General features: G+C 40.8%; 1 protein-coding gene across 1 annotated transcript; it reads left to right on the plus strand.

The window, feature by feature from the left end:
- The first annotated feature begins 642 nt into the window (after positions 1-642).
- On the plus strand, positions 643-27587 carry crb2a (crumbs cell polarity complex component 2a). The gene is made up of 13 exons (XM_041969490.1): positions 643-709; positions 9848-10540; positions 13131-13326; positions 14917-15056; positions 16317-16487; positions 16567-16680; positions 17753-18706; positions 20463-21034; positions 22218-22383; positions 23182-24055; positions 25093-25209; positions 25798-25924; positions 27157-27587. Exons 1-13 carry the CDS (start codon positions 643-645, stop codon positions 27376-27378), a joined length of 4413 nt encoding a protein of 1470 aa, XP_041825424.1. The 3' UTR covers positions 27379-27587.
- The last annotated feature ends 114 nt before the right edge of the window (positions 27588-27701 follow it).

Genomic DNA, 27701 nt, shown 5'->3' on the forward strand with positions numbered 1-27701 from the left:
AGAGACTAAACCCTGTCCTGGACTCGCTGGAATGAACGTGTCCAACAGGATTATTAGCTTCCAGTTGACTTCAGGCTTCTAGGAACATGCGTGCACATCCATTTTTTTTCTTTTATTGGTTTTTGTAACAACTTAACTTTAAGAGTTTGATAAGAAAACCTTCTGCTCTTTCAAGTCTGAATAAACAAAGCAGGGATTTAAATAGAAGCATGTTTAATAAACTTGTTCAAACTTTAGAGTGAGGGAATTAAACTGCATCTCAACCATTTTATCATCAGGATTTTTAACTTAGCTCCAAAAATGTCCACGATGAAGGAGCACTGAGTGCATGTGGGAACCCCAGAACTATTGTTTCTATCAGCAGGTGTAAGTCCACCTCACGTTTTCCTGTCGTCTCTCTGGTGGCTGATTATCACACTCTATTAGAGCACGGCCGGCTGTCTTTGGCCGAACATAGACGGCCTACATCATGCCAGTGTTTAAACAGAGGGCAGCAACAACACAGCAGCTCAGGGTCACGTTCTCCGGACGCAGCAACATGTCACAACTTCTTTAGTTCTTCAGTTTTCCCTTTTTAGTTCTTTCTTTCCTTTTTTCTTTCATGTGTTTCTTTCTGCTCTAACATTGACTTGTGGCTTCATGATGGAGTCGGGGAAAATTCATTTAAATCTAAAGACAGTCCTGCTGACAATGATGATGTTCAAATGGGGTGAGTAGAGAGCACTCTTAATCCTTTTCTGGGAAAGCAAAACAGTGATTACCATCCACCAACACAACTTTAACTCGGATTTATGGTACTTCCTGACATTCCTGCTGATTAATGGAAGCAGAATTTGTGGAAAAATGTGGGAACGTGTCAAACGGTCCAGAAACAACCAGAGGTTTCTCCTCTGAAAAAGAAGAGCAGGTTTAGTGGATGATTTTAGAGATGCTGCTTTGCAGCAGGTGCTTGTTGGACTCTTCTGTGCTGATTCAAACATGTCGAGGTGATCTGTGCACATTTAATAATAATAATTAGCTTGGTTTATTTCCAGTAAGTCTTAACAGTATTTAGAAACTACACACATGTGGAGGACTTTACTGATTGAGGATGTTACTGCAGATTATGTCTGAAAAATATCCTGAACTGATTGTTGAACATGAAGTTGGCGTGTTATTGTAAAGCTTCATATGAAAAGTGGGGTCTGGTATTTCTGGATTTCAGCCCCTTCTGTCAGATTTGACACATGACTGGTTCAGAATGAAGCAGAGCTCCTCAGTCATGCATACTCAATCAGAGCAAACAGAGACAAGTAGAAAAGCTCATTCATAGCCATCTATGCATGAATGGCGGTGCAGAACCAGGTCACATAATGTCCACAAACTTTACAATTAGTCCCAAAGCGATGTTTCATCAAATTAGGTTTGTCTCGTCTCAAACGCCCAAAGTGACATGTATAATTTCTGAGAATTCCTTGATGTCTGAAAGGTGCATAAATCTGAACTCAAAGCAAATTCTAACAAATAAATGTTACTTAATGTCTTGTGAAATGTTGCTCATGCAATATTATTATTAGTAGTATTATAATGCACTTTTTTTACAACTTGCATGTAGCTGTAAACACCTGATTATAAATTCTTTATGGTGACTTTGTTTGGTAATGAGTTGTGGGGGTTCTGAGCAGTTTGCATGATAAGCTGTCCAAGATAAAGTGATTAATAAAAAAAAATTAGAATCAACCCACAAACAGAAGTGATTACAGCCATCGTCACAGGACTGAAACCGTTGTTGACTTCTGGAAAGTTTCTGTTACTTATCTTAATTTTGGACTTATTCCCTGGTAGCTCGGTATTTTCTGCACAGCAGTGTTGCAGGTTGCTGGACGACCAGTTTTCTGGGTTGGCATTATAAGAACTACGAGGGAGTGTCAAATAATTGCAGACATGTGACCAGGAGACAAATGTGGAGCAGAATTCCTCACATTTTTTCTGCAGGTTAGTGACTCAAATGGAAAAGCTCAGTCCACCAGTGATGCAGACCAGACTATTCAAATCCAGTTCAAATCTAAGATAGATGTCACATAACTGTAAAATCATGCAAATCATTTAAAACGCCACCATGTTCATGATTGTTCAGATGATTGTTATGATTGTTCACTTTCAGTTATCACCTGGTTTGGCATTTGGAAAGTTTGTTATTTTCACTGTTTTCTTATTACTCAGCAAATTATAGATATGCTTTAAGAAAACTACAAGCATTAATTAATTATTGGAGTTGTAGTTAGTTTTCTCCTTGGCCATGCGGTTAGTCCTACTCATTACGTAGGTCGCCCCCACAATGCTGTGTTTGAGGGGTTAAAACAAACAAAAAAGGGAGATGTCACATAGCTGTTTTTTAATAATATGCAAATGAGCAAACAATCTACAGCAAACTAGAGATCGGGGCCTTTTGTTTTCATTTTCTCTCTGTACATGTGTGTCTTCTCACTGTCCAAAAACATGCATGCGAGTCTAACCTGACTGTGTGTGAGTGGTTGTCTTGTCTGTGTTGCTGCTGTCATATACTAGTAATCTGTCCGGGGTGATAGCAGCTGGTATCTACTCTAAAAAATAAATAAATAAATAAATAGATGGATGGACGGACGGACGGACGGACAGATAGATAGATAGATAGATAGATAGATAGATAGATAGATAGATAGATAGATAGATAGATAGATAGATAGATAGATAGATAGATAGATAGATAGATTTTGTTTTTTTAAAAGGAGATCTTATTTAATTTCACATAAAAACATTGTTACAATACATTTTTAATATTTATCAGAATTCCACTAAATTGTAATAAAGGGTATTAAAACTGCTTGATTAAAGTTTAATAATATTAATATTCTCTTTGTTTTTTATGTGTATTTATTTTTACTGTTTTATAGCATGTATATAATGTTTGTTCAGGTTCCACATTCAGCCCAATCTGGTCTTCAGTGAAATAACAGCATACCTACAAATAATGAAAACTCCATTTTCGCTTTGTTTTAGTACAAAAGCACAAGTACATAATCTAGATGTTTATTTTTAATGAACTCTCCTTTTAGAAAACATTGTGAACAACCTGAAATGAGAAATGAGGAAAATAAGTGAAGTTTTTGTCTCATTGTCTCATTTACATTTTAATTACAACTTCCAGATCACCATGGATCCACAAAATCACAAAACCTTTAATCACAGGAATCTGGAACAGAAAAAAAGTCCTTCATTAAACATTCAAAAGCTGAAATTAAACATAAGATCACATGTAAAACTAGTAGGTATTTTATTATGGAATTTTACTGTAATTTTACCCATTATTTTATTTTACTGTTTAACCCAGACCCCAGAATATTAACAAATTTTATTTATTTATTTATTAAGTTGGGCATGTCATGATGATGACAACAACTACAGCATTAAAACATGCATGGATTCCACATATTCACAGTTAGAGTCCCGATAAACCAAAACAAACCCCACTGCGAGGTTAGAACCCTAAATAAACCAGCTGGGGCACCGAAGAGCTCAACTAGTTGAGCCGGCACTTAAGACTGTCTGTGGTGGTTTAATTCCCAAAATCCTTACCAGTACAATAAGTGAGACCGACACATGGACACCTGCATGCTGCCATGAACGAGTCCAGTGTGTTCTGCCCTGTTCGCTGCTTGATGGGAAATAAAAACATGACAGAGTTTTTATCAAGAAGGAGGCTTCTAATAACCTTTATTCATGCATTAGCCGACATCAGTCTGCCTCTGAGTCAGGGCCGTCCTGGATTAAGCCTGTATTCCAGGCTGGACAGTTCCCCACAGGAGGGACAGGAGGACGGATAAAGTGTTAGCGTTGTGAGGGAAGGAAGAATTACTTTCTATAACCACATGCTACACTGACTGTGTGCTAAGTCTTTCAACGCTTCCTCAGCCATTTTTATACATTTGTTTTTAATCAACTTTCCTTTTTCTATTCTGTGATCATTATGGTTGTGTTAGTGACAAGATTTTGGGGTTTATTTTTTTCATTAAACAAAAACTGCTATAAAATCATCATCATTAATATTTTTCTGAATATTTTCACAAACCACTCAAACAACTCTGTGAAGGGTTCTGATTCTGCTGCAAGTGTGTTTCTGAGACTGATTTCATTGACTCTTAACGCAGCATGTCCTGAGATGAACAGAAACAAGCTAGTTAGAGAAGGATGCAGCAGAGAATGTGGTGAAAGATTAGGTGACAGAGTGGACACACATTAGAGATTGAAGCTGTAATCTGAACACGTATCCTGCCACCAGGATATTAGAGGAGCAAGGGGATTGGCTCTAAGAGGTCAGAGGGATTACAAAATGGAAAGGATTTGGAGGTCAGGACAACAATTGGACATACTTGGATGGCAGAGAGATAAGAAGAGTGGGATGTTTCAACTGATTCTTTTCCCAGCTCATCACTGATGTTTGGTCAGGAGCTCATTAGACTGGATTTGATTACAAAACATCACAGTTTGACTTGCAGGGTTTTTCAGGATTGATGAGGATTCCCACTGTAGGAACTTTTTCAAGTTCCTGTAACCTTTTCAGCTGTTTTAGGAACAGATAGGAACTAGGGATAACAGCCCTCAGTTCCTATAACCATTTTAGCTCCTATTTCGCGGCAGGATCTTTTCAGGGTTCCGTAGGAACTCACATGATGTTGGTGTTTGGTGATTGGTAGCTACATCCCTTGCCGGATTTCCCCCTATTAATTTCCGCTTCTGGTGGTCCGCCATTTTTAAAAACCACTGTTGCAGCTACATATTAGCTTCTTGTTGGCGTTGTTTTCGTCTCTCTTTATTTTTCGCAGGTTTTCTTTTGTTGTTGTGTGGCGCTTAAGTAAAACGTCACTGTCGCAGACAGTTGCGTCACATTGGTCCCTGACTCGTGTGCGAAATGAAACAGTTCCCCTGGAGAAGGGCCGTTCACACAATTCAAGATAGTTCTTAGAACCGAATGCGGCTAATGAAGCTTGGTCAATGAGAGACAAGATAGAAAGCGCTCAGCTGCAGTCAGATCAGGAAACGTTCCTCTCTCCTCCAGGACCAGACTGGAAGCGGCTGCTGCTGATCCCGTCCTGGCTTACCGTCACAAATTAATGAAGAGTGAGGAGGAAAACATTTCTAGTTCTATAACATGTTGTAGACTCTTAATCAGAGAACAGCTGGAGCTGCTTGTTAAAGTACTTAAATTTAAATTTAAATTTAAATTTTGACAAGGGACAAATTCTATTTCTTTTAATGCTGTTTTGAATTGAAATGCAAATAAATGTATTTTCCAGACATTACCGGAGCTGGAGTTTACAATATTAATGTCTGTGTCTATTATTTCATTCAGGGGCCATCCCCATGACACCAAATTGCAGTAAAACCGTAAAAGTGTTTCATCAATCCACCCTTTCACCCCCACAAAACCAGGTACTGGCCTCCATGAAACCGATCATGTCTGAACCAGGTACCAAGGTGAATAGGTTTGAAACTTGTACCGTCTGTGCTCTGTGAGGACAGCGTAGCTGCACAACTGGATGATATGACGTCAGTGTGACGAAAGCGCACCGATTCCCAATCCACGCCTTCATCAATTTCTTTTGCTTTGCACTGAATCCTCCGCCATCTTCTATTCTTCCATCTTCTTTCCATCACTCTTTTCAATAACTCCGCTCTGGCAGACGGAGAACATCTGCTCAGACACCAGGCTCTACCTGCTGCTTCTATCCATGACATTTTATTCTATTTTTTAAATTCTATTATGATTTGCACATTGTTTTTCTGATACATTTTTCTACATATTTATTTAAATGTACTTCTATATTCTCTTCTACTTACGAATTCTCTCTTCTCTATTGACTTGTACATGTTGTACATAAATTTGTATATTTGGTTTATAATCTGGTTTAAATATTTCTGTTTGTTTTGCTGCTTTATTTAGTTTATCTTTTGTTTGAGCCACTTCTCCTATCTATCTATCTATCTATCTATCTATCTATCTATCTATCTATCTATCTATCTATCTATCTATCTATCTATCTATCTATCTATCTATCTATCTATCTATCTATCTATCTATCTATCTATCTATCTATCTATCTATCTATCTATCTATCTATCCATCCATCCATCCATCCATCCATCCATCCATCCATCCATCCATCGACAACTGAGGCTGTCCTGAAAACATAATGTCTGCATGTTGACTAGTAATAAAAAGTGTATGTAGTTAGAGATACGTGAACACCTCTACTTGGGGCAGGACCCAATTTCCAACCTGGAGAAAGCACTCCACCCTTTTCCGGCTGAGAACCATGGTCTTGTATTTGGAGGTGCTGATTCTCATCCCAGCTGCTTCACACTCGGCTGCGAATCGCTCCAGAGAGAGCTGAAGATCACGGCCCGATGAAGCCAACAGAACCACATCATCCGCAAAGAGCAGAGACCCAATCCTGAGACCACCAAACCAGATCCCCTCAGCACCTTGGCTGCGCCAAGAAATTCTGTCCATAAAAGTTATGAACAGAATCGTGACAAAGGGCAGCCTTGGCGGAGTCCAACCCTCACCGGAAACTATTTGAATTTACTGCCGGCAATGGGGGCCAAGCTCTGACACCAGTCATGGACAGCTCGTACAAGGGGGTCTGGCACTCCCGGGGGACACAGTCCACAAAGCACATGTAGACTGGTGGAGCAAACTTCCATGTCCCCTCAAAGACCCTGAAGAGGGTGTAGAGCTGGTCCACTGTTCCACAACTGTGACGAAAACCACACTACTCCTCCTCAATCCGAGGTTCAACTATCCGAAGGACCCTCCTCTCCAGCACCCCTGAATAGGCCTTACCAGGGAGGCTGAGGAGTGTGATCCCCTTGTAGTTGGAGCACACCCTCCGGTTCCCCTTTTTGAATAGGCCAGTCCAGTCCAGTCCAGGGAAACTGTCCCTGATGTTCCGATTATGCTGCAGAGGCGTGTCAGCCAAGATTGCCCTACTGCATCCAGAGCCTTAAGGAACTCTGGGCGGACCTCATCCACCTCCGGGGTCCTGCCACTGAGCAGCTTTTAAACCACCTCAGCCCCAGAGATAGGAGAGCCAACACCAGGGTCCCAGACTCTGCTTGCTCATCAGTACATGTGTTGGTGGGATTGAGGAGGGCTTTGAAATATTCCCTCCACTGCCTCACAATGTCCCGAGTCAAGGTCAGCAGCACCCGGTCCCCACTGTACACAGTGTTGATGGAGCATTGCTTTCCCCTCCTGGGCCACCGGCCCAGAATCTTCTCGAAGCTCTCTTCTGGAAGTCATTCTCCAGGGCCTCTCCAAACTCCTCCAATGCCCAAGTTTTTGCCTTAGCAACCGCCGAAGCTGCATTTCGCTTAGCCTGCCAATACCCATCAGCTGCCTCTGAAGTCCCACAGGCCAAAAAGGTCTGATAGGACTCCTTCTTCAGCTTGACGGCATCCCTTACTGCTTGTGTCCACAAACGAGTTACCGCCACGACAGGCACCGATGACCTTACGGCTCCAGCTGGCCGCCTCAACAATCCGATCCATGACGACCATGACTAGGTCGTCAGGTCGCACAAACTCCTCCACCACAGTAAGGTGGCGGCTCAGGGAGGAGGAAAATAAATATAATAAAAAATAATAAAGTGAAGTAGCCTGAACAAGATAAGATAATATTCCAGTTAAAAACTACATAAAAAGGTATTGAAACTCTTTTTTAAACGCATCAATAGTCTCTGCAGACGTAGACGAGGGCCATAGTGGTGGAAAGAGGCCTCGCCAATCATTCACCAATGATGTGGTGAAGCACATGGAAACTTCATGAATCATGTTCAGTTTTCCATGATTCTTTATGATCACTGATCAATGGTTGTTGTTTCTATGTTGTGGCAAAGCTGAAAGTCAATTGTCCATTTGGGATAAATAAAGTTGTGTGAACTGAAGTGAAAAGTGTTTGTGTGAGGAACTGCAGAAAAAGGGTCAGGACTTTCTCCAGCTTACGTCTACAGGTGGCAAACACTCTGCTAGAGCCCAGTGTGATCAAACACAGTTAGTGTCTCAACCTAAAGCTGAAGGCAGGAGGCTCGTAACCAGAATTGGAAATGACAACAGCCTTCTGCTTTGAGGGCAGCAGTGGATCAGGGTAGGGTGGCAGCCTCAGAGAGACTGTAAGGCATCTGTTACATATTAGGGCTGGGCACGATAGCATGTTATTATCACATCAATGCATTCATGAATTACCACCATCATTATTTAATCAAGTGTAAAACACAGTTTTTTCTAATTCTGTTCTTATTTTAAATTTTGTTTTATTTGTTTTATTTTCATTTAATTCATAATACCATGTACAAAAATATACTTTTATAATAATATAATATAATATAATAATAATAATAATAATAATAATAATAATAATAATAATAATAATTATTATTATTATTATTATTGTTGTTGTTGTTGTTGTTGTTATTATTATTATCATTACGGTCATCACCATTATTATAATGATAATCCTTTTGTGGGTGGGATGTTAGTGGTGATGAAGGCGGGGTGGACTGGAGAGGGTCTGTGGACATGAGTAGCATCCAGCTCAAGGGTGATCAGCCTCTTCATGTCATTGAGTTTTCACTGCCACGCCAACCCCAGATTCAGCTGGGAGAGCGCTAACCCAGAGCCCAGTCCAGATCAGCACCCTGCTTTGGCACAAAAACATTAACACATTCAATCACAATTTGCATTCTTTAAAACAAGAAACGTTTGTCCATGCACCATTTCCAGTACATTAAAAAATATTGACGCACATGCTGATGTGATCCATGATTTACCATCACAGGCTAAATCAGTGATTCTAATTTAACTACTTTGATGCTATATTTAGTGGGTTTTCAGATCCATCTAGTGGCTATTTCAAAGAAGCAACTAGCGACAAATCCAACGACTTTTTCTGGTGAGATTGGAGACTTTTGGAAACTGAGGTGAGAGTGTGTTTACTTCTTCTCAATGAGCAGCACTTCTGCAGGCTCCTCTTCCATCCAAAGGTGTTCACAGCTGCAGTCAGATCAGGAGACATTCACCTCTGCTCCAGGACCAGACTGGAAGCTGCTACTGGCTGATCCCGTCCTGGCTTACCATCAGATATCGATGCCTTTTAATGAGGCGTGTGGGAAAAAAAACATTTAAAAAGTTAAAAGAACTGAACATGTTGTAAACTCTTAATTAGAGAACTCAGATGTAAAATCCTGCAGCAGTAAGCCTTTCTACATTAACTCTCAGGGGTACCACCTCACCTTTTCTCTCATCATCCCATACATCCAGCTGACACCTTGTAAATGCAGCCATCTTTACTTCTGTGTACACAAAGCCCAAACATAAATATCCAACCCACACTCAGCCTCACATCAGCTGCAGAAGTCCAGTGTTCTCTGGGACGTGTTTATCACTTCACCACGGACACAGAGGGTGAAAATCTGCTGCTTCATTTCATTTTTAGAGCTGCTGCTGCAGCCAAATACACAACAGATAGCCTTTCAGAATAAGACACAAATGTAAAAGAAGGTGGCCATTACTTAACTAATGTCAACAGAACACTAACTCCCCTAACGTGGAGGATCAGTCCCACAGCTCTGTGTGTGGGGGATGTATATATGCATTCTCTGTTACACTCACACTGCTGTTATTCATTATGGCTTATATGTGCTTTCATGTTGTTGTTTTTTTTGTTTGTTTTGTTTAGTTTTTTTACTCCTCCAACCTTCATGCTGATGCATGATAGATGTTCTCCTAGCATGCCTTCATGACCTAATAGAGACTCTCCTTTGTTTTGCAGGAACGCTCTGCACAGCCACATCAGACAAGTGTTTGTCTGCACCCTGCCACAACGGAGCTACCTGTGTGGACACCATGGATGACTATGCCTGTATCTGTACTAGTGAAGGGGTGCGATACATGGGTAAAAACTGTGATGAACTCTACGATGGCTGCACCTTTGCTCCATGTGAAGACTGCATCAGCACTCCTGGTACCACCGAATACCACTGCATCTGCCCGCATGGACTCACAGGTGACAACTGTACTGAGGAGGTGGACGAGTGTCAGAGCAACCCCTGCTCTGAGCCCAGACCACTGTGTGTAGACCAGCTGCAGGGCTACTTCTGCAGGTGTCCTGCTGGCTATGGAGGTGAAGACTGCAGGACACATATCACTGACTGCATTGACCAGCCCTGCAGGAACAACGGGACTTGTGTATTACAACCAGAGGGCTTTATATGCCGCTGTGCCCCGGGATTCGAGGGGACAACCTGTGAAATGGATGTGAACGAGTGTGTGTCAGAGCCCTGTCAGAATGGAGCTATCTGTATAGACGGAGTGGCAGAATACCACTGTTTCTGTGTGCCGGGTTTCCAGGGTTACAACTGTGAAATCGACATCAACGAGTGTGCTTCAAAACCCTGTGAGAACAATGCCACCTGCATCAATGAGAAGGACCACTATGAGTGTGAGTGCCTGGTTGGCTTTGCAGGTAAGACCTTAGATAAATCACACACGTGGACACCTTGTTTCACTATGTATGCTCTATTAAAGAGCTGTGCAGTTTTTAAAACAAGAACAAACAAATTAATTCTCAAAGGGCTTTTGTAAGACTACAAACCAGTTGGGATGCTGCATAAAATGTAAATAAACAGAGAATGTAGTGTGATGAACTGTGAGGTCATCCTCACAGTTAGAATGAGGTCATAAAGTGAATCAGACCAAACCCCCAGTCCAATTGTGGGAATGTGCAGGTGTGGGAAACATATGTAATGTTTCAGTTATATAAAAGCTTTTTATTTATTTTCTTCATAAATGTGGTGAAGAAACCCCACACAAAAATGGTTTGGCCACTGATCAAACTTTGATGTCATTTGATTGGAAGTTCAGCATGCTCAAAATATCTGGTCACCACAATTCCTCCAGTCCTCAGAAAAGGAAAGAAAAGAGAAGAAGAAAATAGAGGCCTTTGATATTTTCTAAACAAATAATGATGAAAAAGTGGTGACAGTGACGCTGGAACTAGTAAATTCAGCGTAGAGCAAGGTGAGAAATAGTGCTGCCAGCCTGGTAACGTAACCTGACCAGCTCTAAAATTTACGTTCATTAGCTTTTATAAAAGCCTGACACAGAACATTATCTTTTTTTTATTTTTTTAACCTGTCCTGTAAAGCGTCATAGCAGCAGAATGATGGTCTGGCTGCTGTATTGTGCAGAAAAAATTTGCTTTGCCAAGGGGAGGCTTATGGGTATAAGGCTCCTCTTGATAATCTTGTTCATTTATTTATTTATTTAGGCAAATTGGCAAGGCAAATTTATTTGTATAGCACATTTCATGTACAGGACAATTCAAAGTGCTTTACATAAAACATTACAGCAGGGTGCAGAAATCAATGCAAGTGCATTAAAAAAAAAAGATTAAAAGATATGCAATTAATGAAATAAAAGCAGAAAGAAGATGTTAAAACAGATAAAATGCAAGAAATAAAGTTAAGGACAATATTAAAACATGATTCCAGCTTAAAATTTACTTTGAATCATGGAATCTATGTAATCTTGCTGGACCTGACCGGAGGGGACAGAAAAATAAGGAAGACAGCAAAAAGAAGCAAAAGTGAAAGAAGAAAGAAGAAAGAAGAAAGAAGAGACAAAACACCACAGACACCAGACAATGAACTGTTACACTTGTACATAAACACACCAGAAAGTTTCCTACGGCTTTTACAGAAAAACAGAGCTGCCAGTGGTTAAGAGTTCTTAAATAATAACCAAATCAAGAAGACATGTCACAGATGTATAACAACAACAACCAGATACAAACTCACAGAAAAAACAGAAAAATGATCTCTTAGAAAATAAACCCCCTGAACGACTCAGTGACTGTGTCAGCATGCAGAGGATGAGGAAGAGGAGTGATCAGTGATGAAGAGTGGTGAGTGACATCCTGCAAATGCGACCACGCCTCTACGGAGGTCAGAGGCAGACCTCAGCAGCAGCCCCAGAGCACAAACCCAAGCTTCCTCACCCCGAAGACGACCCCAGCCCCACCCGGAGGGTGGCACAGGGAAGCCCCAGCAAGAGCCCCCCACGGTCTTGGGGCACAGGTCCCAGTGGGCCAAGATCAGCAGCCATTGGACCCGCCAGAAGTTGTTTGTGTGTTCTGTTTCTTGTATTTTGATGTCTAAGTGTAATTAAAACCGAGAGACGAGTCGCCACAGAGTGCAGCCGAGGAGGCTACTTGGGTGGCCCCCTCCGCTCCACCCCGCATGACGACAGCACATTATCTTTGATAGAAACAGTTTGGTTTGGCAGCTCCTTCAGAGAGGATGAGACAAGAGAGATGAGAGATCCAGCTGCAGTCAGGTGACAGCGAGAGTGATGCGGTAAAGATGTGACGTTCGTAAACAAATCAACTCTTTTAAACAGCTCTTATAAATGAATGGTACCAGTTACTTTTCCAGCCTTTTGTTGCAACTTTTTCCAGACGTGTTGCTGCATCAGATTCACTATCAGCTCATATTTTCCATCACATGGTAAAATGTCTCAGTTTCCTCATCTGAGATGAATTCTGGTTTTATTTACATTTTATGGTGTCCCAGTGCTCTTTTAAGTCCAAAAAATGAAGCTATAGTAAAATAGTGTAACTAGAAAATGGTCACTTGTCATATATATATATATATATATATATATATATATATGTCGCCAGTTGCTGAAGAAGCCTCTGACTGAACATACATTACTGTTACATCTCTAAGCTGTGTAAACAGAGTACACGTAACAACCTGTGCAGCATTTTTCAGCTCTAAGCTCCCCAGCACCGAGCCTGGAGCCCAGGAATCATTACTTTCTGTTTTATTTACATCTTACACATAATCCCACCTGATCTGTCATTGGGGTTGTGTTACTTTTACTTATCACCACTATTTGGGAACAGACATCACAGTTTTGATTGGCAGGTACTTTATTGTGTCGGTTTTGATTTAAAAAACATTAAAGATAGGGTAGCTAAAAACTGGCAGTTTCTAGCTTGAATGCTTCTTTATTTCTCGTGACTTGCTGGATATTCCCTCCTCGTCCTCCAGGAGTCAACTGTGAAACTGAAATAAATGAGTGCGACTCTTTTCCCTGCCACAACGGAGCCACCTGCCATGACCTGTTTGGGATGTACTCCTGTGAGTGTCCGGCTGGGTTTGAGGGCATCGACTGTGAAGTGGATGTTGATGAGTGTGCCAGTGATCCCTGTCAGAACAGAGCAGTCTGCCGTGACATGGTGAACAGGTAAGCTGATCAGCAGCAGGCCTCTGTTCAGGATTAACAGGAAATATTCTCTTTTTATTTTATTTTATTTTATTCAGTATGGTGAAAGTAAATAAAACATTAAAAAATTACAGAAAAAAAACAAAAAACAAAAACAAAAGGGTGTAGGCAGAAGCTAGTAGCTTATAACACGCCTACTTATTACCAAAGCAATGTTACCAATTACCATTACCAACAAAATTAACATTGAAAAAGATTTGCATCATCACCACAATTGATAGTAAGAGCACCTTGTAAAAATATTACCCACAACAAGAGCTTCAGCATTTCATTTTTCATAATACTTCATTATTATATCATTTATGTACTTCCTTTTAAATGTTGTCAAAGTAGAATTAATTTTTAAGTCATTAGAACAGCTGTTCCACAGTTTGACACCAGTGACAGAAACACAATGAAACTTAATATTTGTCTGTACCTTAGCTTTGCTAAACATTTCATTTCCTCTAAGTTCAGAACATTTCTCCCTCTTTTCAAACAGCCTCTGGATTAGAATCATCCATGTATCCATGTACTACACAGAAATATTTTAATAATCTACTGTAATACTTTTTTTGTTTTGTTTTTGTTGCATTCTTTAGACTGTTGGTCATCCAAGGCATGTCTCTGTGTTTGGTTTTACCCATTTTAATCAACAAAGGGCAATTTTTATTATATAAATTGGATAATATAGATATAAAATCCTCATATGCATAAATTTTACTCCAATCTTGAGTTTCCAAAATATTTTTAAGTTGGTTTATGGAGGTTTCTGTTACATTTCTGGTATGAATCTGTTTCAGATGTTTGTTTTAAACCAACATCTGCAGAAATAAAAGCTCACATCATTTCCGATCAGACCAGCTGGTACATTCCTGTCAGTAACGTTTGTAAAGATTTTGTCTATAAGCATAGCAGAGTTTGTAGTTATCCTACGAGGGTACGTTATGGAGGTACAGGCCCATAAACCCAGTTTTTGTATTTGATCATGAGGATTTAAAAGATCAATATTAAAATTTCCACAAATGAAAAATAACTTCTTATTGAATGATTCAGCCAATTTCTCTTTAAATATTTCAGTGTTTGTACCTGGAGCCCAATAAACATAACTTATAATGATTTATTTGTATTTTTTATTAGTTATTTTCACAGTAACACATTCCATTACATTTTTAATTTTGAAAGACATATTTTCTAGCATTTGACTTTGATAACTTGACCTTAATATATAAAGCAACTCCACCACCTCTCTTGTTAGACCTGTTGGTGGTATAAGGATATATATAACCCTTAACTTAAACGCTCTTTATTCTGACTGGTGCTCCACAGCTCCTGTAGAGCAAGAACAGACACTAAATTTAAGGTTTTCACCCTTATTTATCACATCGATAGTAAACAGGGTTGCAAGTGGCAGTGAAGCCTACTGTAAAAAAACAACAAATATTCCTGGTTGGGCATGTATTTTTTTTTTTTTTTAAGATTTAAGAGAAATCCTTGTTTTATACCACATATTTCAAACATTTCAGAGTTTTGATGACCTTGTGTTTGAACTCCAGTTTTTGTCCTTTTCAGCTATGAATGTGACTGCAGTGAAACCGGGTTTGAGGGTGACCACTGTGAGGTGGACATCCCAGAGTGTGCCTCCCATCCCTGCCAGCATGGGGCCACGTGTGTTGAAGGAATCAAAGAATACGCCTGCATGTGTTGGCTCGGTAATGAGGAATACTCTACATTGTCAACATTTCTGTCCCAACACTAAACTCTTCCAACTGCAGAATTTTCTCAGCTGAAATTAAATTAAAACTGAAGTTCTTCCTGCTTTACTCCTCTTACCTCTCACTGTTCTCCAGATGCCAGAAATCTGGGAGTATTTTTAAATTCTTTTTAAAACTAGACAAGAAAGTAGCTCCAGCAATGTTGGAAGGTTGCTAGTTATTTTGTGTCATCATGTAAAAGATCTGGAAAAATGTCTTTACGCCTTCATTACTTGTAGACTGGACCAGTGTTCATTATACTTTGGTCTTGAACATTTATTTCTCCATCGTCTGCAGTAAGTCCAGAACGCTGCTGCACAGAAGACATGCATCCGTCATGGTTGTCCGTTTACACATTGTTTTAAGATGCCTTTAGTTTTAACATTTTAAATGGTACGGCACCCAATTATTTATCCGCTCTGATCCATTTTTATAAACCCAAAAGCTCCCCGAGATCACCCAACCAGACGCCGTTAGTTGAACCGAGGTCTCGGTTAAAGCAGAAAGGGATCAGTCCCCAGACTCTGCATTAACCTGCCACACAATGTTCACACTGTAGAGTTCTTACAGTCTTTTAAATTTTCTCTGAAAGTTCATTTTTCAACTCAACTTTCATTTCGAGTTCAGTTTCAGTGCTGTTATGTTTTTACATTGGGATGTCTGTTACTTGTCTTTTTACATTAATCCGTAAAGCACTTCAGCATTGTTTTAAATGGTGTAGACAGATAAATTAAACATAACTGTGTGGAGCAGAGGGGCTTAAAGAGTTTGGAAGATCCCCAAAATGGCAGAGTCAGGGTGATAGAAGGAGAGATGACATGAGAAAACAATTCAATTCAGCTTTATTTGTAAAGTGCCAACTAACAATGAAGTCATCTTAGGGAACTTTACAGAAATTATCAATTCAATCCAATTCAATGTGATCCAATTAAAACAAATCCACATCAGTCCACATTATAACTGTTCATACGAGACAGTTGTTAGAAATTAGCTGAGAAAACCAACTATTCTCAGGATAAAAAACACTGGAGTCTGTGTAACGCTACCAACCAGGCACAACTGAAAACATGACTCAGTAAATCGTACAGTCCAGTGAGTCTATCAAATCAAAAGAAAGAGAAACGGATGGGAATTTAACAATGTTTAGAGGAGCATGGAAGTCAGAACATGTCTGGCTGAAAAGGATGAATAGAGCTGGATTTTGTTCTCTGTCTCCAGGTTATGAAGGACCTAACTGTGAGGTGGATATAGACGAGTGTGCTGAGCAGCCCTGCCAGAACAGTGGGGAGTGCTTTGAGCGCTCAGATCCGTCTCACTGGGAGCTGGACTGGGAGCTTAACTTTGCAGATGCAGCTGGTTATATCTGCCAGTGTCAGCCTGGTTTTGCAGGTCAGTTGAGCTCAATGAATCCATCTCCAGATGATCTGACACATTTCAACATTCTGATAGCTCTGATTTGTTTTCACAGGTGAGAACTGCTCTGTAAATATTGACGAGTGTGAGTCTGAACCCTGTCAGAATGGAGGAGCTTGTGAAGACAAGATCAATGGTTACACTTGTGCATGCTCTGCTGGATTCTTAGGTGAGTTTCCCACGTTTTTCTTCTGGGTGTGTGGCTTGTGGGATGTGTCATCTACTCAATGAAGTACTGGAACCTGGTCAGGCTTGTGGTAACATCGGCTTTATTCCCCAACTGCAGCTGCGTTTATGACAAAGAGGCAGTAACGTAGATTTAGATTTTCATACAAGGACAATTACATTACTTAGAAAGAAGTCCACAAAGAAGGCAACATGTTTCAGTTAGCCAAATGAAAAACCCCAAAGCTGCTCTACTGGACTGAGATCTGGTGGCTGTGGAGGCCGTTGGAGTCCAGTGAACTCATCGTCATGTTCTAGAAAGCAGGTGGAGATGATCTGAGCTTTGTGACATGGTGCATTATCCTGCTGGAAGTAGCATCAGAAGATGCTCCACTGTGGTCATAAAGGGATGGACATGGTCAGCAACAATACTCAGCCTGAAGGGGAAGGAGATCCATTGATCCAAGGCAGGATGGATCCATGTTTTCATGATGTTTCCACCTAATTCTGATCCTAACATCTGAATGTGGAGCTGAAATGGAGACTCATCAGACCAGCAGCGTTTCTCCATCTTCTATTGTCCAGTGTTGGTGAGTGTGTGTGAATTGTAGCCTCAGTTTCCTGTTCTTAGCTGGCAGGAGGCACCCGGTGTGTCTTCTGCTGCTGTAGCCCATCTGCTTCCAGGTTGGACGTGTTGTGTTTAGAGATGTTATCCTGCAGACCTTGGTTGGAACCAGTGCTTATTTGGCTTCCTGCTGCCTTTCTATCATGTCCAACCAGTCTGTCCATTCTCCTCTGACATCAACAAGACATTCTGGTCTTGACAACTGCTCCTCACTGGAAATTTTCTTTTCTTCAGAACATTCTCTGGAAACCCTAGAGATGGTGATGTGTAAAAATCCCAGAAAATACTCAGACCAACAACCATGCCCCATTTAAAGTCACTTAAATTCAGTTTCTTCCTCATTCTGATGCTCAGTTTGAACCTCAGCAAGTCATCTTTACCATGTCATTTTCATCACACATGAAACAGAACTTTTTGTGTGATTACCTGTTTCTGTGTGTTTTTTCTGTAGGTGAGCTGTGTGAAGTGAACATTAATGAATGTGAGAGCCAGCCCTGCATGAACGGTGGCTGGTGTGAAGATGGCCGAGCATCCTACACCTGTCACTGCACTGAAGCTGAGCCAGGAAAGCTTCCTTGGGGGGGCGATCACTGTGACGTTAAACTTTACGGCTGTGTTGACCATGAATGCCAGAATGGAGCCACCTGCCACCCGTGGCTGGAGGATGGAGAGCACGGTCACACATGTCTGTGTCCTCACGGCTTCTACGACGAGCACTGCTCCACCAGAACAACCTTCTCCTTCTCCACACCTGGATTTATTCCCATAGAGGTTGTTCTAGAAGAACGAACCCGCAGGGAGGTGGCACACAATTTTCATAAAGGTTTTGGGGTGCAGCTGCGCTTCCGGACTACGATACCCAACACATTACTGTTCTACAGAGGGGATGTGGATAACTACCTCCTACTGGAGATTTTCGATGGTGGTCTTAGTGCAAAAGCCTTTTCTGAGGAGTCTGAACTGGATGTAACCTTCCCTGGTTTGGTTAGCGATGGATCTTGGAGGGATGTTCATGTGTTTCTGGATACCAAAGGTCTGGTTTTGATTCTGAAAGGCCCAGACTGCGACAGAGACGGGTGCATGGTTACAGATGGCGGCACAGACGAGCCACCTTTCCAGCCCTCTGAAGCCTTTACTAATGTTTATTTAGGTGGAGCACCAGTGGAGCTTCTGGAGCGCTCTGTAAGTGGTGCAGGATTCATCGGCTGTATGGAAGACCTAATGATTGACTCAAAACCTGTTTTACCACAAACACTTCCAGAGGCCCAAGGCTTTGAACTGGGATGCAGTAAGACTGAATGGTGTAAGCCTGATCCCTGCAGTGGTCATGGGCGATGTGTGGACCTGTGGACGAGCTACCAGTGTGACTGCTACCGGCCTTTCCACAGTGAGAGCTGCTCTGAAGGTAAACACTTCCACTGCAGGCCAGTTGTCTCCAGTTCTTCTCATGTCAATCTGGTTCAGTATTTTTAATTTAGTCATAAAAAATGCAAAACAGACGACATTGTTGTAAATACTTATTCCCAACTCCCTTCGACCGTCTTGGTCAAATCTAAATGTGTCAAACAGGAGCAGCCCATCACCTTAGAAACTAAACTGGTTGTGTTTATGGTGGCAAATGGTAGCGTCTCCGATAGTTTGTGTTGCCACCCCTTTTTCCCTCTGAACCCTGTAGATGTTGTAACAAGTCATATTAAAAGTACGAGTAGTTTTATAAATTAGTTGTTTATATGCAGATGGATGCAAATAAGTAACAAAATATTCTTACAGCCAAACGGTGCAGCTGAATGATAAGAGCAGATTAACCAGAATCCTTTTATTTTAATTTTATTTCTCCTTTATTTAACCGGATAAAACAACTCACTGAGATTAGAAAGCTCTTTTTCAACATTGACCTGGCCAAGAAAGGCAACACAACCACAAGTACACAACACACAGACAGAGATCAATGTTCACAACATAAGAAGTAAAACAAAACACGTGAAGCGACGGTAGCAGCCAACACGAGGAAAATTAAATGTAGCAGGTTGAATAATATAAGAAGGTTTTAAAACAGTCACATTTACTGAGAGATTTTTCTTCTTGGGCCTTAGAATCGACTTAAACTCCCCATTGAGGTCAAATTTTTTCATTTTAAATCAGTTTGAAAGTTATTCCAAGTGGTAGAGCAGCATATTTAAAAATTTTTCCCAAGTTCTGTTCTCACTTTAGGGACCGCCATCTGTTGACCAGAATTAGAGCAAAGGATCTAGTTTCTTAAGATACTCACTAGGGCCATTAAAAAATAACAGATCACTATAATCCAGCAGAGGTTAAAAAAAGTACCTGATGCCAAATATTCTCTTGTTTTGAAAGAGAATTTGGATTTGTTCTCAAAAAAAAGAAACCCAAACTTGGTATTAGCTTGGATATGAGGTTTACAATGTGTGTCTTAAATGGCAATACCTAAATACGTACAGGATTAAACTAGTTCCAGTTCAATCCCTTGAGCCATTAAAAGATTAGGAGAAATAGATGGCTGCCCTTTGCCATTTGAAAACATATATTTGGATTTTGTTGCATTTAGCACCAGCTTAAGTTGGGTTAAGTGAATCTGAATAACATTAAAGGCAGACTGGAGGTATTCCATAGTTTTGAATAATGAAGAAGAGGAGCAATAAATAACTGTATCATCTGCATAGAAATGATAGTTAGCACTGGATAAGTTCAGACAGAGTGTATTTATATAAGTGGAAAACAACAGTCCCAAAATGGACCCTTGGTGGACACCCTTTGACATAGGGAGGACTAAGACTTTTTTAAAAATATGCAAGAACTGATTAATTATTCAATCAATTCTCAATTAATTATATAATAAATAAATAAATAAATATAAAAACGTAATATTTTAATAAACAATTTATTAGTTAATAAATACATAACAAATAAATATATACATTATATGTTCTTAATTTAATTTAATTTAATTTAATTTAATTTAATTTAATTTAATTTAATTTAACATTATATTATTTACTGAAAAGTTCTAATTTTTTTCATTCATTTGCATTTCAATACTAAAATAACTTCAACATGGAACAACTTCTGTTATTAACTGACTAGGAAACTGTTTTAAATTGAAGCATTCATGTAATTATTAACTTGAAACTGTCCTTCACCAGAGTTCCCATCATGGACCTACAGCCACGAGGACTCCATGAGCTTCAGTGCCTTTAACATAAAGAAGAGCCACGGGAGCAACTTCACCATTTCTTTCCTCCTGAAATCATTAAAACCAGACGGGCTGCTGTTCCAGCTCAGAAGACCCACAGCAGAGGCTGAAGGAGAGGTCTACCTCTCAGTCTATCTGGGGATGGGGAGGGTTTTTGTCAGATCTCTGCCTAACAGCCCCCCGCTGACAGCTCCGATCTTTGTGACCACTGGTGAGAAGCAGCTTCTGTTTGTGGAGGTCAAACACAGACAGGTGGTTTTTGGTCATGCTGGCCTCCTCTACAGGATAGGAGAGATTCCTGAAGTGGCTGTTAACAGCGGGGATCAAGTGTATGTCGGAGGACTTCCCACAGACTGGGACTCTGAGAAGTGGGGGGGACATTTCAAAGGTTGCCTCCAGGATCTTCGTTTAGACTCGGTGCATCTGGATCGGGATGGATGGAAGAGTTCATCTGAAGAAGTTTATCCAGAGAGCGTTTCTGAAAATGTGAAGACAGGCTGCATCAGTGACGATACATGCAAGGTAACAAATACTTCCCTGTCTACCAGTGATGTAGACATTCATAATGCCATGATGGGAAACAGTTGTTATTCCACGTTGTAAATAGTGTGGATTTCTGTAATTCCCAGAGCCACGAAAATGGCAGCAGAGCTGCATTGATGCATTCTATAAACTTCTATCACATCCATACCCATCACATCTATAAATGATGTGATGGGTATGGTGGAGAGTAGAAAACGTATATTATTAATAATTATGAAGTAATATGGTTAAACGTCAAATTAGTCAAAGAAGCCATCCCTGAAAACCCAAATGTTCATGAATAAGAGTTTTTATCTGACAGTGTGAATTTGTATGAATTTGGTGATTCTTTCTGATTATAATACAATAACCCACTCTTTATTTAACCTCAAATCTATTCATCCTAAAGTAGGTTAACCTCTTCATGACTGAGTCTATTTTTTCTGCTTCCTATCTGAAATGATGCCCCAAAATAAATTAATTATATCTTCAAAACTACCAGGGTTGTACGTATGATCCTGGTCTCTACAGAAAGCTGAGACATGTCAGATTATTACAGAAGTGTCAGAATCCACATATGAGTTACTGTGTCAGAGTAAATTCACTTGGAACACAGTAGAAAATGTAAATGATTATCTCTGCATTACGTTCAGTGAAAACCAGAAGCTCTGCAGGTGATCAGCGGTATGGTGGAGGTGTGGCCTGAACCAACGCTAACAGGTTAACTTCATCTGTATCTGCCCACAGACTGTGGTGGTGGTGGAGTTCCCCATAGATGTTAAAAATGTTTGCTTTGATCAGTGAAATTATATGTTCAAAACCAGAGAAGAAGCCGATGGTAGGGAAAAGTACCTGCTGTTTTCTGACCACATAGAACCTAAACATACTCTTAAATTCCTACATTTATACCTTGCAGGTACTGACCAGCAAGGGATTTAATGCTGGGTCATGATCAGATATCATATCAATACAGTAGATAATGATTCAGTGTTTGCTAATATCACAAATTCTACCATGATGCAGTATGGATTGGATTCAGGATCTAGAGATGGATAAGAGACTGAGAAACATGTAGAAGTGCTCTTCACAACCTGGACAAAGTTAGAGGAGCTGCACACACCGCACCTTATCTCAGTTCCTTCCTTCCAGACTCATCAAATCTTTCTGTTTCTTCTCTCCACAGGTGAAGCCTTGTCAAAATGGAGGAGAATGTATGATCACTTTCAATGACTTCACTTGCTCATGTTCAGAGGAATACAGAGGGAAGACCTGTGAAACCCACCTGTGGTGTGTTAGTGATCCCTGCGTCAGCGGCGGCCACTGTGTGGACCTTCCTGATGGATATGAATGTAAGGACTTCATGTAATCCACAAGTTAGACCGAATCTTTGAATAATACCACAGTGACTGAACTTACAAAGCACCATCATAGTTTACAAAGCAAACTTTTTTCTTCCAATTTATAACGCAAATCTCTAAACAAAATGTAAATAAAATCATAATCTCATCAAACTATATTTTATTCCCAGAAGAACATTACATATCAGATGTTAAAAAAAGGACATTTTTTTAGAATTCAATGGAATTTTGGAATATTCTTAATTTGATGGCAACTGTTTTGAACTAGAGTTTTATAATTATGAATATTAAGCTTTTATTAGGAGTGTGAGATGAGAGCTGCGCCATGAACACGTTTTAAAAACAGTGACAGTGTGGTATGAAGTGGACCCTGCTGGTGGTTTGAAGCAGGGAAATGTTTGGTTTCATCAGCAGTGATATTTAGATGGCAGGTGTGACTGGATTAAAGTTATATAAAGTCAGTTGGACAGAAAATTATTGTTGGACGTTCTTTCCTGACTAGACTCTGTTAATGATCATGAAAATGGAGTTTTTTTTCCAGCACTTTTCTCAAATTTATAATTTAGTTTCTTTTTATTTTATTTATTTAATATTATTTATTTATTATCATGTAGTAGCTATTAATTTACTTGATTCTAGTCTTTTGTGTTTTAATTTTTTACTGTATTTATTTTGTTTGTATAATTGTAAATTAAGGCATTAAGGGATTAAACCCTGTGATCTGAGGTAAAACTGCTGGAAAACAAACTTCATCCATCAATGGATGACATCCTTTCTGTGTGTTTTCAGGCTTATTTAACGCCACGTTTGAGAACAACCCTGTGCAGTACAGCGCTGGAGGCTCGCTGGCTGAACCAGTCTCCAGCATCTACCTGGAGCTGCGGACTCGATCTGAGAACGCCGTGCTCCTCAGGGCCAGCTGGGGCAACCACCTGCTGATGGTGGGGTTGCTGGATTTCTCCGTTTTGGTGAAGATCCAGAGTGAGAATTACATTGTGGAGTCGCTGAGCTTTAAAGGAAACCGGCAAGTGGCCGACGGACTTTGGCACCGTGTGAACATCTCTATGACTGACAGGGATCGTAAAGCTTCGTCCTGGATCATCACTGTGGATGGGATCACAGACGGCAGCAGTGTGCCAGAGCACATAGGAAGTGTTGGTTTCCTCAACAAGAAGGGGGCTGTTGTCGCTGTCGCTGAGAGCTTCACCGGCTGCCTGGGGGCGGTGAGGCTGGGAGGAATCTATCTTCCCTTTGGAGATAACAACAAAGCTCCCCAGCCATCCCAGTTTCATCTCATTGGAAAACCAACCATCCATCTGGGCTGCAGCAGTGCCCCAGTCTGTGATTCAGACCCTTGCCTAAATGGAGGCACCTGTGAAGACATCTTCAATAAATATGGCTGTTTGTGTGACTCTGGCTGGGAGGGACAGCAGTGTGAGACAGACGCCGATGACTGTGCATCGCAGCCCTGTGTCTACGGCAGCTGTAAGGACTACTTAGCTGGTTTTGAGTGTCGCTGTCAGCCTGGGTATGCTGGCACCTTCTGTGATGAGGATATCAACGAGTGTGAGGATCACGCTTGTGAACATGGAGGGACCTGTCAGGATGGACCAAACATGTACACATGTGTGTGTCCCAAGGACTACAGTGGTCCCCGATGCCAGTAAGTACTCATCCGTCACTAGTTTCCATGAACTCCATACAATCCAGGTAAAATATAAATACACCCTCTGTCGATTTTACAAATAAGGACATTTGTTGTCCAGAAAAATAAACTAAAAAGAAACTAAATTTTTTGTGGTTATCAGGTCATTTCCAAACTAGAGTCCATCATTGTACAGAAAGATTATTCACAGGTGGAAGACACCCCAGACAGCTGCCAAACTTTCCAGAAACAACAACAAACAAAAAAAAAAAAAACAAGATCTCTATCTCAGACTCTCCAGGCCTTAGTCAGTATGTTAAATGTTGGAGTTCATGACAGTCCAGTTACAGAAAGACTAAACCAGTATGGTTTGATTGGAAGACTTGCAGAAAGGGTTCTACAAAGAACATGCAGCATGGCTAAAGGTGGCAGAGCTGCATCTGAAGAAAACCACCAGACTTCTGGAACAAGGTCCTCTGGGCAGACCAGACCACGGTGAAGATATTAGGTCAGAAAACACCTCATAGCAGCTGTCAGCATGGTGGTGGAGGGATGATGGTCTGGACATCTTACAGTCATGGAGTGGACCATGGACTCCTCTGGATAAGTTTTCTAGAGTTAGATGCGAGTCCATCTGTCCAACAGCTAAAGCTTGGCTGAAACTGAACCCCCGCGATGGGGGTTGTTGCCGCAGTGATCGCCCTTATCTGGGTGGCTGGTGTCCTGCACGGCAGCCTTTTGGCGGTGGTGTGGACCCTAGCTTGCCCTGATCTGGGTGGTTGTTATGGCCACGGCCTCTGCTTTGTGGTGCTTTGTTTGTGTGTGTATGTGCAACTGTGTGAAAAAAAATGAGTGTTTTGCTCCTTTTTAAATTGCTATGTTATCTATTTTGGTGTGTGAAGGCTTGTTTTATTTTAATATGCATGAATTGCTTTGTGTTGCCTTGGGCATGAAAAGCGCTTTATAAATAAAGTTTGATTTGATATTTGGGAATTTGGGTTGTACACAAAATTTTGCATTTTTGATTAAAACTATGTTTAATATCTTTCCACCAGGTGGGACTATCCTCCTAAAACGTGCAAGGAAGACATCCAGTGTGCAAATGAAGGCATCTGCAACGACGGGCTGTGGGGAGCTAACTGTACATGCATGCCAGGTTTCACAGGAAGCAGGTAAAATCCCTTTTCATATGTTGTGTTTTACATATAACAAGTACAAAGTCATGTGTTCTGTTATGCTGTTTTGTCTTCTAAGAAGTTTAAAATCCATTTTTGAGCTTTCTTCCAACTCAAAACAGTCGAGGCAGATGAGTGGTTCTCCTGGAGGTTCCTCAGCTCCACTGTCACCAGCTGCCCCATGCATGGGGTTATATGGTTATAAGTCATTTTACTGAACTTGATTAAAATGAGATTAATTGAATCTAACGTGCTCTGAGTTGACTTTTGTTGTGAATTTGGTGTCATATAAATGTATCAAACTGCACTGAACAGAGATGAAGGGAATTTTATTTAGGTGTTGCACTGGAAGCTGGAGTTGGTATTAAAAGGTCACTACTCATTCTCATTCACATTAACACTCAAACAATGCTTCCTATTATATAATGAAATCAATATTTTTCCTAAATGTGGTTCCATATGAAAGGAAAATAAACAGACTTTCCAACAATATCAGATTTATTACCAAGAAGTATTGTTACAACAAAGAGATGATCCATCAAACACTTGTTTACTGTTTTGTGGTAATTTATTTGTTTCATACAGGTGTGAAATGGAGATTGATGAGTGTGAGTCGAACCCATGCCAGAACGGAGGTTCCTGTTTGGATCGATTCAATATGTTTGTCTGTGAATGCCCGCCTGGATACAGCGGTCCAACCTGTGACACCAATGTAGGTTTTTAAGTTTTAATTTTTTTAAGTGTAGTATTATGTACAAATCCCATTTCTAAGAAATGTTTTACAATTAACATGTACACAAGTTTTTATTGCATTTTATTAAACTTTCCAGTTTTTGTAGATAGATCATTTGATTGTTTCAAAGCATTGTGTTTAACTCCAGGTCCAAACTAGATGCTCACTAAAACATAATCCACATTTGACAACTAACCAGGTTAACTGGCAACAAGTCAATAACATGACTGGGTGTAAAAGGAGCATTTCAGAGAGGCTATGTCTCTCAGATGGAAAGATGGACAGAGGTTCACCAATCTGAGACAAACTGGATCTAAAACTGTGGAACAATTTCAGGAAAATGTTCCTCAATGTAAAATTGTGATGACTTTAAAGATCCCATCATTTAGAGTGTAAATTATTATCAGAAGATTCAGAGAATCAAGAGGAATCTCTGTGTGCATGGGACAAGGCTGGATGCTGGTGATCTGCTTTAAAAGCAGACATGATTCTCTACTGGAAACCACTGCATGGACTCATGAAGACTTCCAGTAACCACTGTCTGTGAACACAGTTCACCCTGAAATCCATAAATGCAGGTTAAAGCTCCATCATGCAGAGAAGAAGCCAGATGTGAACAGGATCCAGAACCAGCTTCTTCCATCTTCTCTGGACCAAAGCTCATTTAAAATGGTTTGAGGCAAAGTGGAAACCTGGATGAAGATGTGAACTAGTTTGTGGAAAGCATGGACGGCGTGTCCTGCAGACTAAAGAGGAGAGGGAGCATCCAGCTTGTTATCAGTGGACAGGTGAAAAGCTGCATCTCTGATGGGATGGAGCTGCATTAGTGCCTATGGCGTGGGCAGCTTCCACATCTGTGAAGCTCCATCAATGCTGAAAAGTACATGGAGGTTTTAGAGCAACATCTGCTCCCATCCAAACAACGTCTCTTTCAGGGAAGACCTTGCAGATTTCAGCAAGACGATGCTGAACCACATCCTGCATCCATCACAGCAGCATGGCTTCACAGGAGAAGAGTCCGGCTGCTGAACTGGCCTGTCTGCAGTCCAGACCTTTCACCAGTACACAACATCTGGAGCATCATGGAAGCAGAAATCATGTTGACATTTTGTTGCCATCAAATAAATAAAAATGAAAATGTAAACACAAAACTAATGTTGTTATAAACCCCCATTATTAATGTAAAACATTTGTTGTCTGTTCATTTGCAGAAACAAGCCCATAAACAAGGAATTCCCTGGCTGATGATAGCCATCCCACTGCTCTGCCTCTGCATGCTGATACTGATAATCAGCATGACTTTTATGGTGCTCACAGCAAGGAAGAAGCGACAGTCTGAGGGTGTGTACAGCCCCAGTTCTCAGGAGCTTGCTGGAGCCCGGCTGGAGATGGACAGCATGCTCAAAGTCCCCCCAGAGGAAAGACTCATCTGACACCAAAACGGATAGATTCAGATCTGATAGGAGCAAAGACTCCCGATCTACGTGAAGGCTGTCCAGCATGTTGTTTAATACAGCCCCCTTGTGGTAATGGCCAGGTACTGACCTCGTGCAGCTTTGCACCAGTTTCATGATGCTGCCTCTGTCTTCCATGAATATTGGCATAAGGTGTTTATAGATCCAGTCCAGCCCGCTTTAATACATGGAGGGTGGGGGGCAGAGGGTGGGCCAGACTTTATCAGGGAGTTATATTGTGAAAAAGAAAATGATTGTGTTCCTCTCTCTAACACACACTCACGTCCGCTGCTGTGGTAACT

This window comes from Melanotaenia boesemani, chromosome 19 (genome assembly GCF_017639745.1).
Source record: "Melanotaenia boesemani isolate fMelBoe1 chromosome 19, fMelBoe1.pri, whole genome shotgun sequence".
NCBI classification, from domain to species: domain Eukaryota; kingdom Metazoa; phylum Chordata; class Actinopteri; order Atheriniformes; family Melanotaeniidae; genus Melanotaenia; species Melanotaenia boesemani.